The sequence below is a fragment of the Corvus kubaryi genome, unplaced genomic scaffold (assembly GCF_017639235.1).
Source record: "Corvus kubaryi isolate FWS band 111438036 unplaced genomic scaffold, C.kubaryi_AGA036_p1.0 65189, whole genome shotgun sequence".
Classification (NCBI taxonomy): Eukaryota; Metazoa; Chordata; class Aves; order Passeriformes; family Corvidae; genus Corvus; species Corvus kubaryi.
Genome location: NW_024581826.1, coordinates 71277 through 88506, shown reverse-complemented (window position 1 = coordinate 88506; position 17230 = coordinate 71277). Strand labels below are relative to the sequence as shown.

General features: G+C 48.5%; 1 protein-coding gene across 1 annotated transcript in view; it reads right to left on the bottom strand.

Moving 5' to 3' along the window:
- Positions 1-4255: 4255 nt before the first annotated feature.
- Positions 4256-17230, bottom strand: part of LOC121673099 (DNA topoisomerase 1) — a 66679-nt gene continuing 53704 nt past the window's right edge. The window contains exons 10-21 of the mRNA XM_042046150.1: positions 16646-16767; positions 15806-15928; positions 14195-14382; positions 13409-13553; positions 12230-12373; positions 11021-11206; positions 9406-9474; positions 8684-8798; positions 7850-7977; positions 6678-6772; positions 5798-5947; positions 4256-5660 (exon numbers count right to left, since the gene is read on the bottom strand). Of these exons, the coding sequence (XP_041902084.1) occupies positions 5558-5660; positions 5798-5947; positions 6678-6772; positions 7850-7977; positions 8684-8798; positions 9406-9474; positions 11021-11206; positions 12230-12373; positions 13409-13553; positions 14195-14382; positions 15806-15928; positions 16646-16767 (1568 nt within the window). The 3' untranslated portion in view covers positions 4256-5557. The remainder of the gene's footprint in view (positions 5661-5797; positions 5948-6677; positions 6773-7849; positions 7978-8683; positions 8799-9405; positions 9475-11020; positions 11207-12229; positions 12374-13408; positions 13554-14194; positions 14383-15805; positions 15929-16645; positions 16768-17230) is intronic.

Genomic DNA, 17230 nt, shown 5'->3' with positions numbered 1-17230 from the left:
GGGGACAGACCCCTCCGTGTGGCTGCCGCTGGCACCATGGTGTGGATCCCTGATGAAGCCAGGTCTGCATTTGTTGTTTCTGCCACACAGATCCCAGCTGGATCTGTGCTGGCATGGAAAGCAGGATGGGGCTTGCAGGGTGGCCTGTGGCATCCTGCCCCTGGGGGACGTGTAGGGAGCCGGGGGTCACTGGAAGCTCTCCAGCTGCTCTCCGGCCCCACAAAAAAACAGGGTTAGAGACCACACAAAAGCAGGGTTAGCGAGGGGATAAGTGGTTGAATTGGGATGCGTTTCAGTGCAGTTTGCTCCATTCATGTGGTTAAAGCCTGCAATTTCCCTTTCTGTGTGCCACTGATCTTCTTCCCCATGCCCTCCTCTCCATCAGGGCACGCCAGGACACACTGGGTGCTCAGGCTGTCTCAGGCTGGGCACAATGTCCTGGGTCCAGTGGCCAGTGTGTCCCCCAACCTGGCCAGTGACAGTCTGCCCAAGTTGAGCACATCTCTGCTGCAGGAGAGCAGGGAAAGGGACAGGTTGGAGGCAATGTACAGCCTATAAATGCACATATATATATATATGTGGGGGTGTGTATGGATGGATGGATGGATGTGAAAATATGGGTTAATTGTTGGACTTGATGATTTCAGAGGACTTTTCCAACTTCAATGATCCTGTGATTTTTTCCTTTCTTCCAAACTTAATGATTCTGTGAATACACACACATACATACGCACGTGTCCACAGGCCCATGGCAAGGCAGCCTGTGCTCAGCAGTCCTTATCTCACCCCCCCAGCTCATGGCTGGGACTGGGAAGGACGTCACAGTCTAAGTGAGGGGCCCATCCCTGAGTGGATCCCACATGTGAGCATGTCCCTCTGTCCTACTGCTTCATCTGCCTCCAAAGGGACATTCCCCAGCACACACAGTAGGAGCCCTAGGCGGTTGTTTAGGATCCCACCCAGCATCTGGGCATCAAACGGGCAAGGACAGGCACACTGGAGTAAGAGCCCAAACCTGCCCCAGTGGAAATGGGCAGTGTACGACAGCACTGTAAGGATGCTGGGGATGTGCTCGGCTGAGCCAGTGCCATTGGAGCCTGTCCTTGGCGTTGGCACAGCACTCTGGGCCTCATTCTCTCTGGGGTGAGCTGCCGTGGCCGCCGGGGAAGTTGCTCCTGGCTTGTGTAATGGCCTTGCTTGGGACCGGCAGGAAGCAGCCGGCTCCCAGTGGTCTTAAAATAGCTGAGCATTATGGGCACACCCTTGTTTTTGAGGGCGGGCAAAACCTGGGGAGTGTGGCCATCGAAGAAGCAGGAAAGGTGACCTCCTCTCTCCCAAACACTGCCTGTTTGTGCTGATGGAGAGCACCTGGCAAGGTGTGTCCTCAGCTCTGGAGCTCAGGGTGGCTGGGGCCAGCACGAGGAGGATGTGGTTTACAATGAGCTGTTTGCAATGGATATTTTTTATTTTCCAAGTTTGAGTGATCACCTTTCAGCCCTGCATTATGACTCTCTGTCTAAGATGCTGCACGCCAAGGATTTTCACTGTTTAATTTGACAGCACAGGAAATTTGACAGCCTTTGTGTGCCTGCTGCCTGACAGCCCCATTTGGTGGTCCCAGCTCCTGTACCAGCCAGGCTGCGAATAATCACCCCCACCCTTCCATTATATTCCTGTTTTGCTTTTGAAGAAATTCCCTGGGTTGTGCTCATCACGTGGCTGTGGAAGCCTGGGGGTTCTGCAGTCTGCCCTTGCAAACACCTCTGGGAAAAGGGGGATTTTCCCCTCTGAGTGGCCCCAGCACCTCCCCCTTCACAGTTCCGAAACACGGGATGCCATCCCCCATATCCTGCAGGATTCATGGAGCAGCTGCATCCTCCCACCAGGAAAGGCCAGGTGACCTCGGGCTTAAGGACAGCCCCAGGCATGCTCGAGGTCTGGGGAGCAAAATCCAGGGACACAGCACTCTTGAGGCCACGCTACAGACAAGTGTGAGGGGTCCCTGCAGCCCAGCATCCCTCTGACACCACTGTCTGGGAACGGATGGGATCATCCCCCTCCTGCCCCGGGAATCACGCATTGAGACAAGGTGCCCAATCCTCATCCGAACGAGTGGTGCAATCCCCGGGAGAGATGCCCCTCTCCGGGTTATTTATCCATTCCTGCCCGCTCTGCGCTGCCTGGGGTGGGTAAAGACACCAGCAGCCCACGGGCTGAGAAAATCACCAGGGCAGAAGAGCTCCCCTGGTGCTGCGGGGAGCAGGATCCGGAGAGCCCTGAGGGAAGGCGGCGCGGAGCTGCCTGCTGCCCGGGCGGGTGTTGGCAGACACAGCGCAGCGCCGTGCCGGGGATGGAAAGCAGCGCCGTGCCGGGGATGGAAAGCAGCGCCGTGCCGGGGATGGAAAGCAGAGCCGCCCGGGGCTGCGGAGCTGCCGCGGATGCTGGCGCGGTGCCGGCCGCGTGCCGAGGAGCCGGGCAAAGCCGTGCCCGCGGGCTGCCTCCCCCCGCAGCCTCTGCCCCTTCCACGCACTGCAGGGTCCCTCTGGATGACAACAAGTAGCTGGTGAGAAACCCACGGCAGCTCCGGGGTCCCTGTCCCCACTCCTCAGTGCTGCGCGGGGAGCGCACACATTTTTAATATCGAATTCACCTGGTTTCAATTTTCAGCTCTGGAATCCTGTAAGACTTCAAGGGGGATGGGGCTGCATCCTGCAGGGTTTGCACCTCCCCTTGGCAGCCAGGCCCTGGCCATGGGCTTGCGATGCACAAGATCTGGTTCAAACCTACATACATTTTGCCCTCTCCACCGGTCATGACACTGGTGCTTCAGTTTCCCTGGCTGCCAAACACAGGCCCCGTTGTGGGACTGGAAAGCCAAAGTGGGGTGGTGGCACTGGGGCAGGCGAGCACAGGCGTGGCAGCGGTGGGATGCAGGACAGGATGTGGCGCGTTTGTGGCCATCTCTCTTGTTTGCACAGTGAGTCAGTGGGGTCTGGGAATTCTCTATGGAAAGTGTGGGGTGTGTGGTCCTCACCTTGCTGTGCCACAGGCAAAACCACAGATTAAACCCTCCTGAGCTCCCTGCCCGGGACAGAGCCTGTGCTCCCCAGTGCTGGGTGCATTTTCAGGGGCTGGTTTTGCACCACCATCCTTCTCCTTCTCACTGACACAGAGGCACAGCACCCTCCAACCTCGGACATCAGCCTGGCCTTGCACTTCCAGGCAGAGCACGGATCTCCCAGCCTAGCCAGAGCACCCCACCATGCCCAGGGAGAAGGTGGATCTGCCAGCAGCGATGCTGGGGTGGGGGATCCCCTCTGTGGGAGTACATCCCTCCCCACTGCACTCAACAATTCCCTGTTCAGTGGTGTAAGAGATGGGAATTTGTAAGATACGGGATAACTGGGCCAGGGCTGCAGGCGGGAAGGAGGGCTGTATAAATAGAAAGGATATTTTTACAGGCTGCATTGTTCAGGCACGGGCAGGTCGGGAGCACAATGAGCCCTTTTCCCTCTCTGCTGGCATTTTCGCTGCTGCACCTTGGAAATGCCCCAGAGAGCAAACGGCAACTCCTGCCAAGCTCCAAGTTTGTGCAGCCACAACAAAGTGCCTGGAAGATCACAGCAGGCAGCAGGAAGCCCTGCTCGGGGCTGGCTGCCCAGAGGCTCCTCAGCTGGCTGAGCCTGACCCCACAGCTGCCCTCGGGGGTCTGGGAGCCCACCAGAGCTCTGGGGTCACAGGGAGGTGCTTGCAGAGCAGCCAGGGCCTGTGTCTGCTTCACAGCCCCCAACAACACCAGGCCAGGGCTGCTCCCAGTGCCAGGGAGGAGAATGCATCCATCAGTCTCATCACCTGTGTCCTTGCCCAGCCTCCTGCCCTTCCCAGCCATGAAGGGGAAGGAGCTGCTCTCCCTCCCTTCTCCTCTGTGTAAGGGGGCTGGGGGTCAATAAAAGGCAGCAGAGAAACCAGGCCAGGAAGAGCAGCTCCGGTGTCACTGCCTCCGCCTGCTCCTGCTCTCTGCTTTTTCCCAGGACAAAGCAAACTGATGCTGAGCTGCACCTGCATGGAAACCCACAGTGACCACCAGAGAGGGTGCAGCACAACCACAGCAAGGCAGGGATGGGCCACATCCTTCAGGGAATTCCTGCTGGGAACAGAAATTGCACCCCACCATCTCCCTCAGCCCAGCGACCACAGGGGCCTCACTCATGTCCAGGGCTGGAGGTGAAAGAACACAGAGACACCAACACTCAGCTAAGTTGTAGGAATTTATTTTAAATAACCTACAGTTGATTAAAAGGGAATTCATGATAAAAATAGAAGATACTTGTTGAGGAAAGGCTGCAGGAAATGGTCTTGCACACACACTACGCTAACAATGCCTCTAAGACTAATGATTATAGCAAAAAAAGGTTTCACATTAAAATTCTGCTTTTTAATTTTTAAAATTTTTTTACACAATTACAAAAGAAAAAAATAAAAGCCCTAAAATCTTGATTATTTTCCTTTTTGGACCAATGCTCATTTCCCTCGAAATTTATTGACCTGTGAAACTTCTTTTTACACAATAAAATCTTTCAAGTAAAAGAGGGGAGTGGGGCTTAGAAAAAAAGGGGGGGGAAAAAAGGTAAAACAGTCTGACAAACCTAAAAAGTAGATAATTCTTGGAAGTGTACAGAGCATGTTCAGAACAAAGGGTGATGGGAATGTCATTTGTTTCCAATTTCACTTGTCCTCAAATTCCACACACATCTTCCCATCACACGGCCCCCTCCCCCCACCCGCTCCCCAAACCTACATGATCTTTAAGATCATAAAGAAAGAAAACTGTTTAAATATTTTAAAATAATTAAAAAGAAAGAAAAATTCACATTTAAAATAGGAACACTCAAGTCAGGAGGCCGATTTCCCATCATGATTTGCTCTGAACAAATGTGGTGGATATTTGTAAATTCATGTTCCAATGCCACAACTGTTTCAAGTGACAAATTGAAAAAGATTTGGGTATTTCCATGACTATAGTGATAGCTGTAACAGGTGCGTTGGGTTCCTTAAATTTCGTTTATTTGTTAAATTCTGAAATGGGGCGGGAGGGGGAGGGGAAGGGCAGGGGTTAAGGAGTCCATTTTCTATTAAAATATAGAAGTTATTGCAAAACCCTAACTGTAAAAACGCACCAATATAATTGGATTTTGTATACAGTAGCTAAAGATTCCCACGCTCTCAGTGTGATGGTGAATTTGCCTGGCGGAAGGTTGACAAATCCCCATCCACTTGCCCTGCCTCAAGAGAAAAACCACACAAACCAGACAGCTAGAATTTGGATCTCTGAAACATTTTTAAATAAGTTGTCCATAGGACAACTGGCTCAGCTCCTTTAGGATATTTCCAGGTTATGCTTTCTGCAAGTTATTGGCTGTTGTTTTATCTGATGCTCACTTGCCCCTTTCCTCCCCCTTCCCCAGCATCCAAGGACAAGTAAGGCTCACAGTTTATCAATCTCCCTAAAAACCAGGCTACTCCCTTTTCCCATAAAATTCAGCTCAATAAAAACAGGTTAAAACTCATAGTCTTCCTCTGCCATGTCGATAGCCCAGGCAAATTTCTCTCGTTGGGTTTTGTTATAAATCTTCTCTATAGGAATTCCCCACTTCTTACACCTGCAGGAGAGGAGATGCTGTTAGAGTTTGGGATAAAAGGAAGGCCAGAGACCCTGCCCTTGTTGCTATGTGTGGGGACAAGACAGAGGTGAAGGGGTGGGGTGGATCACCCCAGCACATCTCAGGCAGGTGCTTACCAAGCAACAGAGATCCTGGGATCCAGATAGTTGAGTTTGGAGGTGCCCAAAGCGATCTGCTTGTTCTCCTCCCTATCTGTAGCCTGAACCTCCAGCTTCATCAGTTGCTCCTCGATCCTCTGCACTGCTTTCTTCTTGCTCTCCACTGTCCTGGGGTGGCAAAGAACACAGCACTGAATTCCTAATGCCCTGCCAGCACTGTGGGAACCCAAAGGGACTCTGCTCAAGGTAAGCAATGCCACCAGCCACACAGGGCAGCTGTGTCAGCACAGATGGTGACACAACACACTCAGCACATGCAATTAAGAACTGACATTTTCCAAGAGGCAGAGCAGGAATCTTAAGCAGCAGTTTTGTTTTAAAGGGTTGGAAGCAACAGCCTGAACTGTTCTGATGCTACACCCACTCCCACACCAGCCCATCTATCCCTCAGTAAGTCATGCTGTGATCCTGCTTTCAGAGCTCCTGTAACTCAGCTCCCCCGTGGCTGCTCTGCAGAGCCCACACGGAGCCCAGCACATCGTCTGTGCCGTGGGCTTCCGACGGGGAGCGCGGAACTCAGGGAGGTGCCTGTGCAGTAATTAATTGTGTGAGCCCTGGCTCCCCACAAAGAGCAATGCTGCACACTGGATCCACCCCTCTGCTGGTCCTGGGCAGCAGCGGGGTGGGTGAGCACTGGTGGGTGCTCAGCTCCCAGGGCTGGGCACGAGTGACCACGTCAGGAACCGCAAGGTCACACCACCCCGTGGGTGACCATTTCTTCAGGCACAGAATGAAAAGGACAAAAGAAAGCCTTCCCAAATCACAGGCCAGGAGAGTGGAATACAGGGTTAAGGACCCCTTCTGGGACCATTGCACAGCCCAGTAACACCAGCCTTACTTTTTAGACTTCTCATCCCTCCGGACCTTGGCATCAGCTTTGGCGCTTTTCAGTTCCCTCCTGGCATCAGCTAATTGCTCCTTCTTGGCATCAATCTAGGAGAGGCAAAACCAGATGGCAGCACTGTGAACAAGCTGCTGACAGCTGTGTCAGTCACCCCTGGGCAGCATGACCCAGGAAGCCAGTTTGTGACCACGTTCAGAATCTACCAGCAGTCAGATCCACTCCTGCAGAGCAATCAGGCCACTGGCCACTGCACAGCCAAGTGTGGTGAGATATCCCCTTCAAAAAATAGGGCCTCACTAATTTCCAAAGACAAGATGGTGCTGGGAGCTTTCTCACACAGCTACAACCAAGCAGGCCAAGGAATTGGCTTGGTCTGGCCTGGCCAACAATCCCTCCTGGCAGCTTGTCTGCCTCCACTGCATCCCACTACTACCAGCTCTCTGATGGCTACATGGAAGGATGATCCCTGATCCCTCAGCAGGAATCAGCCCCAAATCCTACACACTGAAAGGTGTTAATGCTCCACGCAGTTCTTCTTCAGTAAGCTTAGGATTCAGGGAGATTTAGCATTTTGCAGCCCCTGCTCAACCACTCCCCTTAAACATCCCCAAGCTCTAGGATCTAGGGTGAAGGCAGCCATGTTAGGTGTTATGGAAGCAGGGGACACTGCAGTGCCAAACCAGAACTCCTTATTGTGAAGGTTATTCTAAAGCCAGACCAGGAACAGACCTAACCCCTTTGGACCTCATGGCCTTCACCAGAAACAATCTGCAAAGGAAGAGGTCAAGTCAGAGGGGCATAATGTACTATGTACACACGGACAGTGGCCTGGGATTCACACAACAGGGGTGGATGCCCACTCCAGGTTCTTTAGGGGACACAGATCACAGCTAGAGACTGCTGCTCTCAAGTTTCAATGGCAGCAGAACACACAGCTATAGGATGAAGGGCAGAAAAAGGGTCCGGTCTTTTCTTTACAAGTAAAACATAACTCAGAGAAGCCCCTTCCAGCTCGCTGCTCATCTCCAAGCATCATCTCTGATGCACACTACCAACTCCTGACAGGGAAAAGCAGGCTCTGCTTTCACCTCACGGGAAAGGAATCCTGACTCCTGAGATGCAGCACGTGGAGCCCTGCTGCCCCTGAGCTGGGCAGGGGGAGGTACCTTGCTCTGCAGGTTCATCATGGACTTCTCGAAGGTTTTGGGTGGAGCTCTCTGGTGGTTACACAGAATGGCCACTGCTCTGTTGGCACGGTTGTAGGAGAGGATCTTTGCTGGGATGTTGTCATCCGCTGTGAAGGAAGGGAAGTGGTGAACGAGTGGGTTCTCCAGGGTGTGCTGCCCCAGCCAGCATCCCACAGCCACTGCAGAACCAGCCTTCCGCTCCCATGGCCATTCTCAACACTGCACTCCAACTGTAGTCCCAAAAGCCTGGCCACTTCCATCCCAGCCCCTAACTCCTTCTGGATGTTACTCATCACCACTGACACCATCTCAACTCAACAGAGGGGAAGCACAGCCATGCCCAGAGCAGGGGACAGCAGGACCACCCTGCCCAGGACACCGCTAGGCTTCACAGGTCCAATGTGCCCACTTGGTAAAGCTGCCAAGTGCAAGGCAGCCCTGCTCACAGAGGTTGTGGATGAGCAGCCAAGGAATGTGGCGCTGTTACAGATGCACCTGCCTTGCCTGTCATCTACAACACCTCACAATTAAATAGAAAGCAAACAGATTTGGTAAAGGATAGGCATAACCTGGAAAATACACCCTGGTGTGCTCACAAGTCAGTTCTGTTCTGCCCCAGTGCTGGGCTGTTCAACTACCCCCAAAGATTGACAGCAGATTTTTGGTCAGACCTCAGCTGCCTGACGTTTGCACTGGGAGAACTGTAACAAGGAAGTGGTGAACAGATACACGACTTGTGGCTCAGCCAAGGAAGCCAGGTCTGTGTTGCACAGTCAGATCTGTTCCCCTCACAGCTTCAGGGGCAAGACTTACGATTAGTGAGCTCCTTGAGCTGCTGCTGTAGCGTGATGGAGGCATTGTAAGTACGGAATACCTTGGCTGTCAGTCCCTCCATAAGGTCTTGAAGGTGTTTATTTAAGATACTGGTCTGAAGAAGCAGAAAGGAGGTGACAGTGAGCACTAGGAATGGCCACAGCATTTGTGAAACCTCTGGACCCATGGCTGACACAGAAGTGCAGCTCACGGCTGAGGCCTGGTGTACTCAGACCTGACCACAACAGAATAGCCACAGCATTACTGAAACCACAGCAAAAGTGAACAAAGAACCAACAAGTATTAGATTGGTAACAAGTACCACAAGTGGCCAAAAAGGATTTCTTTGGTGCAGAGATTTTGGTTTCCAGTAACAATAAAAGTGCCTGGACCACCACAGTGCTCCCACAGAGTCAAGTGTGCAGACAGGGATGGCATCTGAAAATCTGTCACCTCACACATTCATCATCTCTGAACTCTGAAAACACTCCCCAGGTCAGAGCCAGGCAGGCTCACCAGGACCAAGGCCCATCGCTTTGGGAACCTGTGGGCACAGTGGACAATTCAGCCACCAGACTGAGACAGACTCTCACTGCCTTGAGGCTGCTCTGGAAAAAAATTTCCACTGAAACCATTTCTGGAACAGAGCAGCTGTTACTGCCTGCTGCAGAGCAAGCCTGCTCATGGTGCTCCACCACCCTCACCAGGAACTATGTGCTTACATTGAGGCGGTCAAAGAGGTCATCCTCAGGCTGCTTGTTCTCCATGAACAGCTGAAGATTCTTAAACACCTGCAGGAAAAAAACCCCAGGAATGTCAGGCACACAGACCACACAGCACTGGGCAGGACTGAGTTGTATGAAAGCAAGACTGCCAGGGAGCCATTAAACTGTTCCAGGGAACAGTGATGATGCTGGATGTTACTTCTCAGCATGCAAAGACCCATCTCTCAATGCAATGCCTGTGCTGCAGGTTCCTCCCCAGCAACAGGAGTCCTGAGCCTTCAACGCCCTTTATCCTCATCCTTTGGATCAAAATTACAGGAGATCTGACTCTGCTCTGGTGTAGCTGCCTAACAGAGAAAGAGACCCCAAAGCTACTGTCTTTTCCTTACTCTCCTACTATTACTCAAGCCCAAGAGACCCCTGAGCCATTTTCCATGGACTGAAGCTACAAGAAACCCTCCTCACTGCTGCATTGTTTCATACAATTTCATCCCAAACGTGTCTCAGTGGGGTAGGGAGAATAATCAAAGCATCTTTGATTATAACAGAGACCACAAATCCCAGTTCTGCGTGCTCCAATTCCCCAGCTTCTGAACAACACACATTCTTCTATAGACACCCAATATACAAAGATTTCTAGTTCTACAATAATCAACTCCTCATTTTAAGCACTGAAAAAATAACAAGAGATACCAATAAATTTAAACAGAAGAATATGCTTTCTTCTTCACACAGGGAACCAAGAATTCCAGCACAAGTTAGTTTCTAGAGCAGCGGTAGTTTGATTTTTTTTTTCAGTTGTTTTGCTCCTCAAGAGGCCAACATTTACTGCTGACTGTCATGACAACTACCACAGTATTATACACAGGGTATCTAACACAGACCACAGAGCTGTGGACCAAATGCAAAGCTGTTACACCCACAAAAACATTTTGGATAGTGCCCTCCAGGTTCACGCTGCTGGATAGGGATCGATTCTGAAATGAGGCCAAAATCACAGCCAATTTGAAACTGGTGGATGACAGAAATAAAAGAATTGACATGGCATAAGAAGTCTTGGCTGGCAGACACCCAGGTTCATAGGCCAGGGGTATCAGTGCACCTACTCCACAGGCTCTGGAGCAGCAAAGATTAAGATCTACCTCTGTGAGGGCTCAGATCCAACATGAACCAAACCACTGTGACAGAGGTGTGTATTATCAAAGCCCCCATCAAACTGCTGCTCTGCCAATGCCAGCAGTATTTCAGAACTTTTAAAGCTGTTTCTTGTCACATGGGCCTGGAACTCCACCACCTACAGGTGACAAAACCAACTCTGGTGACCAGAACAAGACCCAGGAAACTCATCTAGCACAGCTGTTACAGTTATGCTATGTCAACTCTTCCCACTGACACCACAGGGAAGAGGAGCAACATGTCTGAACATCTCATCTGCCAGGCTGTGTCACACCACCTTCCATGGCACTGCCAATAAAGAGCATGTCACATTAACTGACTTATTTCTTGGCTCGGTGTCTTAGCACTGATAAAGCAACGTGTTAATGCCATCCAAACTGTGCTGACCACATCTCTAACAGTTCAGTCTGTGTATGTGCTTGTGGAGGTGCCTTACCCTCTTCTCCACAGGGACTTTGTTGTAGTATCGGATGGAGTCCTTCCCGAGGAAGTCAAACTCAACCACGTATTCCTGCCCATCCAGTTCAGGATGCAGCTTGATGTGCTCTACTCTCAGAGAGCAGCAGCCCACGGTGTCAGCTGTCTCTCCTTCTTCTTTTTCATTACCAGCTCTCAGGGCAAGCTACATTAATATCGAGATAAGAGAAGTAAGGAATTCAAACTGTCCCCAGAACACAGAGATGCTGCAAGCCTTCAGACAATGGCCTAGAACCAGCAGTGTCCAGAGGAGAATATCTCCTTATTTTAAGAGTTTAAGCCAGGATGCTTTACCAACTTTTGCTCATTATGTAACTCAAACTGTGACACAGTTCTGACTAATGGAAATTAATTTCAAAAAGTGTGGCAGTTTTTAAAAATCAAATTGACTTCCATGTGAACTCTACCTGAAACAAACAGTTCAGTTGTTCACCTTCTATGATCCTACCTGTTCACTGCACACTAAATACATTTCAAATAGCATATAGGTTATATAAATATTGGCTTGTATCAATTAATTAAAGGCTACATTTGACTGCATAAAAACACATATATTTAACAGTGCTGGCTAAAACAATTTCTAACTTTTGAAATCTTCAGTGGTCATATGAAACCACAATTATTCACATCAAATTTGCCTGGTTCACATCAAACCATTTTGAACAAGACCTGTTAATTTAGTTAGTCAAGACACCATATGCTACTAGGGAACAGCTCTCTGGGAACTGGTTTTAAGTTGCTTTAAATGCATCAACACAACTGCAGTTTTCCTTATGCTGCGGTGAAAAAATTATCGTAATTACAAAACCTCACAACTGTGACCTCAAACTGAAGAGGTGACAAACCAGCAGAAATTCCCAGCAGGAAAACTGAAACAGCTGGAGACAAAAGGCCCACACAGACTTCCCAGTAATCCAACTGGGTGATTCTGGAACCAGGCCGTGAGTTTTGCCTGAACTAAACAATGCTGCCTGAAATAGCTGTGTTTAGTACAATAGTTTATTGCTCTGGATTCCAGGTAATGGGAAGGAAAAGGAGCCTGCTCACCAGGAAGTCTCAGGATACCTTAGTAACTGGGCTCAATTCTGCCTTCAAGACAAACACACAGCATTCCCAAGTATTCCCAGCAGGACAGGGAAGGCGAGGGGAGCCAAGGAAGGAGCCTCACCTTGTCAATGAAGTACAGTGCGACAGCCCTCTGCCGTACTTTCATCTCTTTGGATTTCCAGTCTTCTCGGTATTGATTCCGGATTTTATCTACACACTTCTTCAACCTCCGAGCTGTCTCGTACTTCTGCCAGTCCTTCTCACCCTGCAGGGAAGTTGGAATAGAGTCAGCACTAGAGAGCACGCAGAGGACCAGCTCCAATCTGCATCTCAAGGCTTTGCAAGCCCGTGTGTGGCAAATGGTCTCGCTGTACAAAAGCACTGAGATGCTGCTGCTGCACAGCTCAGCTTCACACTGTGCTGCCACACAGCTGCAGGTCATTCAGATTTCCATGATATTAAATGCTTCCATGGAAGCAGCTAGAGAGGGACACAAAAGACACATCTTCCCTGCTTCTCAAAATACAAATGGCTTCCTCTGCTTTATTCAGATGGCACTTATGTTCTTTCAGCTGTGTAATTAAATACCCATAAAAGGCAAAAGCAACATCAACAGTTCATCATCATTATTATATATTCAAGACATAGCAAAAAGAGGGCAGGAATTCACAAGGAACAGAGATATTTTTCCTCCTTTATTTGTAGGACAAACTCCTTGTTTCCAATCCAGGAAAAAATCTCTCAGGAAAAGACTTCATGAAAGGAGCTTAAATTCTTGCTTTTATGGACTTGAGCCACAGACTGGGTATTTGCTCCCGCAGCAGGAGTTTGTTTTCCTTCAGTCATGAGCTCCTTACCAGCCTTCTCAGCCAGGAGCCTGGCCGGGTTTTTAATTTTACAAACAACTAATTAGCAACCCGTGGTTAGAACTTCACTACATGACCAGGCAGTGGAAGTTAAAGCCAAATGTATGTGAAATATCCACCAGAGCAAGCCCTTTCTTGGATAAAATGCTTCCTTTTAGGTTTACACAGGTTAAAGGATTCCACAAGAAATGACACAGTGACGTTTTTCAGAGACATTTTGAAGACTTCACCTGCTCTCCTGGGCAGTAACTGTATCCTCTCTTTTCAAGGGGGAACAGAAGCACAGAAGCTTCCCTACGTTTTTCAACCACTGTAGGATGAAACAGCCAGGTAGCTTTACCTCCTATCTCTTCCCTAATCAAGAGCTACATTTGCTTCTTGGAAACTTGACCAGGAAGATTGCTTTGGTTTTGTTTTTTTAACTAGATCTTTACCTTAATTCTTGAGCTAGGGTTCAACATGATATATTTGATAGAGCCTTGGATGTTCTCAGTCCATGACACCAGCCAGGTCACCTTGTTATCATGCCGGACCTCCTTCCATTTGTGTCCTGGTGGAGGGGCAGGGATTTTGGAATCCCTACAGAGAATTAGAAAACAGACGATAAAAGCTATTTAAAGAAAATCCCACCAGCATCAAAACAGAGAAGGTAATAACCAGCATTACACAAAGAAAGTGCAGGGAAAGGAACTGAGGCAACAAAACTGCATTATCTCCACAAGCAGGAAACCAAATAAATCAAAATGAACAGTCAAAGATCAGGAATGTAACTGCTACCAACATGGACCTGCTGAAGAATTACACTGTAGGTGGGACACATTGCTAGGACGAATTTTGATTTGTGCACACTGCAATAGTGTGGACACTTATGAGGACTAGAGAGAGTGAAGAGAAGCCCACCAAACCTTAGCCTTCAACATCAAGGAAGACAAAGTGGGGCAACCTATGTAGAATAAAATTATTTTCTGGAAATACTAGCAGGAAAGGCAGTTCAAGCAGATGTAGGCTGTAGGCGTGAGGAAGAAAATATGTTGACAAAGTTCTACATGAACCCCATGATTGCCTTGCTCAGTCTTTGCTTGTATGACTCAGTTTCTTATCCATATGAGAACAAGATAAGCTGCATCCCTAATTCTACATGTTTGAGTATCAACTGATACAGAGTTTTAAAAAATGAGCTCTAGAAAGCAAAGCCAAGGCGTGAAGCATGCAGTGCTCACTTGCTGCAGTTAATGATGATGTCTTCAGGCATGATGCGTCTCTTCAACATTCCCATTTTGGGATGGTTGCCACGACCTCGGAAGAGACCTGGGGGTTCAATCTTAAAGTTGGCAATCCTCTCCTTGTGGTTGTCCATCACACAGTAACCATACTCCTTTAATAGCCGCTCGTTCTCCTCTTTGATTTTCTGGGAAAAGCCAAAAGCGAAGATGATGTGGCACATGCAGCACCACACATACCTTCATATGCCAAGACTTAACAAATTTTTATATTTGCACCACACTAATGCTGAAGACCCAACCCAAAACCAGATCCCCATCATGGCAAGTGTATCAGACTGGCCAGAAAAGCATTCATAAAATGCAAGCAGCACAAACAAACTGGAAAAAGAGAAAGAATGTGTGAAAACTTGTATTTGAGGGAAACAGATCAGTGCTGGTGAAGGCAGCTACAGTTTTGTCACAATAGAGGCATGTATCTCTATCCATCTATCTCAGATTCAAGGGTACTCCCAGCACAGTCCTGCTACTTTATATTCTATACTCAGCATTTGGCATCCACTGGACTTCGTATCTTGTTGTTTATGTAAAAAATTCTGTGTATAGAAGACTTCTGTGTTTGAACTCAGCATTGGAAAGCAGGCAAAGGAATGTCTCCAGGCTGCTGCATGTCAAGCCTGTGTCAGCAAATGGTCTCATAAGCAGAACACAGCCTTCTAAGAAAGAATGTGCTGAGATTTCACTGCATACTTCTGTGCCTGAACTCTAATTATACAGAAGGAAAAATAAAAACATTGCAGCTCAAAATAAAACATCTGACCCACAGACAGCACTGCTGCACCAGCTAAGAAACAGAAAAAGCCACTTCTGCTCCATTTTAAGAGCTACCATGGACAGGAACTGAAGGGCTCACCCACATTTATCAAACCAAAACAGCAGGAAGACAAGGGCTCTCTATTTTGATGGGATCCCTCTGATCCCAAAGGCTGTAATTCCAAGCTGCCAGGCCCATCATTCAAAGGACAACTACTAAAGCATTGCAGAGGATCAACTTAGAACTTGGGGAAGGTTTTCACCTTCCAACATCCACTGCAGTTAATTTAATTCTCAACCTACGAGACACTGTAGCCATGCTACTGGATAATAAAGTTCATTTTTATTCAAAAAACAGCATTACTTGATGTTTAAGATTTCTTCTCTCATGTTATTCACTGATGGCATTGCTGCACCATCCTTATCTATGCCATCCTTAACAGAGTATCCACTGCTCATTATTTCCCAGGGACCAATGAACCCAGAGGCAGCACCTCTGATTCTCTTTATTAACTTAAGCTATTACTTAACTTTACTTAAGCTATTACTTACTTAACTTTATTTCCCTAAGCAGGATCAGCCCTATCAATATCATTTAAGTCAGGATGAAGATTCAGCTGTAAACACAGTGCTCTGCCCTACCTGAGCTGCACAGTGCAGACTCCTACAGTTCACCTGAAAGCAATAATCTGAAAGCTGAAGAAAACACTGACATATGCACAGCAAGGAGAATGATTACACAGAGATGTTTACAAGCCAGCTAAGAATCATGAAGTCTCCTAGAATTCCCTCTGGTACCTGTTTCTCCTCCTTGGACATCTGTTTCCTAGCTTCCGACTGAGCTTTGAAATACTGGCTCATGTGGGTGAAGTCACACTTGCTGAGGTTGGTGATAGTGCTCTTCTCTTCAGAGGTCATTTCCTTGCAGAAGGAAAGCAGTGCTTTAAGTTTACACACACATACACAAAAGTTTCCATGCATAGCAGAGCTTACGCTACTCCAGGCAGCTTAAACAGGAACAACAGGCAGGTTCTCACAATAACCACCCCAAGAATCCCCCAATTCTTGCACAGGCTCACTCCAGCTGAGGTCAAAGAGGAAAGAAAGGACAAGCGGCAGATCCTGTGGAGCACTGGCATTGCAGGGCTCTGATCTCCCCAAGCACTGGGCAATGCTGCACCACTTTCCAAAGCACTTCCACACCCAGCTGTGACTGGGACTGCTGAGGGATGGGGAGAAAAACCCAGAAACCCATCCAGGAAAAGTGCATCAAACGTTTGGTTTGCTGTTATGGCTGATGACTGAGGTGAATATCTCCATTTTAGGTCTTTGGAAGGGGTTTCCTTCTAGTAAATCTGGCTCTTACACAAGGCATGTAACAGGGAGGTCAGGTACACCCATCATGCTGCATCATGCAGAGAACCCTGACTTTGCTGGTTTAGAAAGGCATTTATGGTAGGGTCCTTCCTGGTGAAACTACAGGATAAACGGGAAACTTCACAGCTACAGTGTGAGGCAGCTTTCAGTGGCCTTAAGCCAACTTTTGCATGCATGGAACAGTAGCCCCTTTTCACTGGCCCGTGCTGAGGAGACACTGGCCATGTTCGCAGTCACTGCAGCCCAGGACTATGTGCATACCTTTCTCCAGTCCTTGAAGAAGTTTTTCCTGAAGATCTCCTTTGTAGTGTACTCATGATCAAGCATTTTTGCAAAGAATGTAGCAACTTCTTCTGCTTTGGTACTCAGCTTAATGACTTTACCTACAAAGAAAGGTTTGCTTCTTAAAGAAAATGGTAAACAGGAATCAAAGCTATAAAGAGAATATAGTAACTACCCTACAGGATTATATTTTTACTACAGAGAAGTTTGTCTTAAAATGTTACATAATACAGCAACTTGAATGGGCAAAGGAAACACAAGAGCACAATTGTTTCACTTCCACCACAAACATTTTGAAAAAAGTTTCCTCTGGAATCTAAACATTAAAAAAAGCAACAGCAATCTGATGTGAGGCAGGTCTGGGCTGCAGGGCAGGAAGGGGAAAAGGCCTGCTGCAGGAAACCCTCTGCTGAGCCACCCCCGTGCTGGGTGTGCTCCTGGGGAGACGCTGCTGTTTGATGTCAAAGAGGCAGGGATTTTATTAAATTTCATATTCCAGCACTCAGACATATGGGAAGTACAGTCCCTGTATTCCTTTTCAATGCACAGACTCCACCTCGGAAC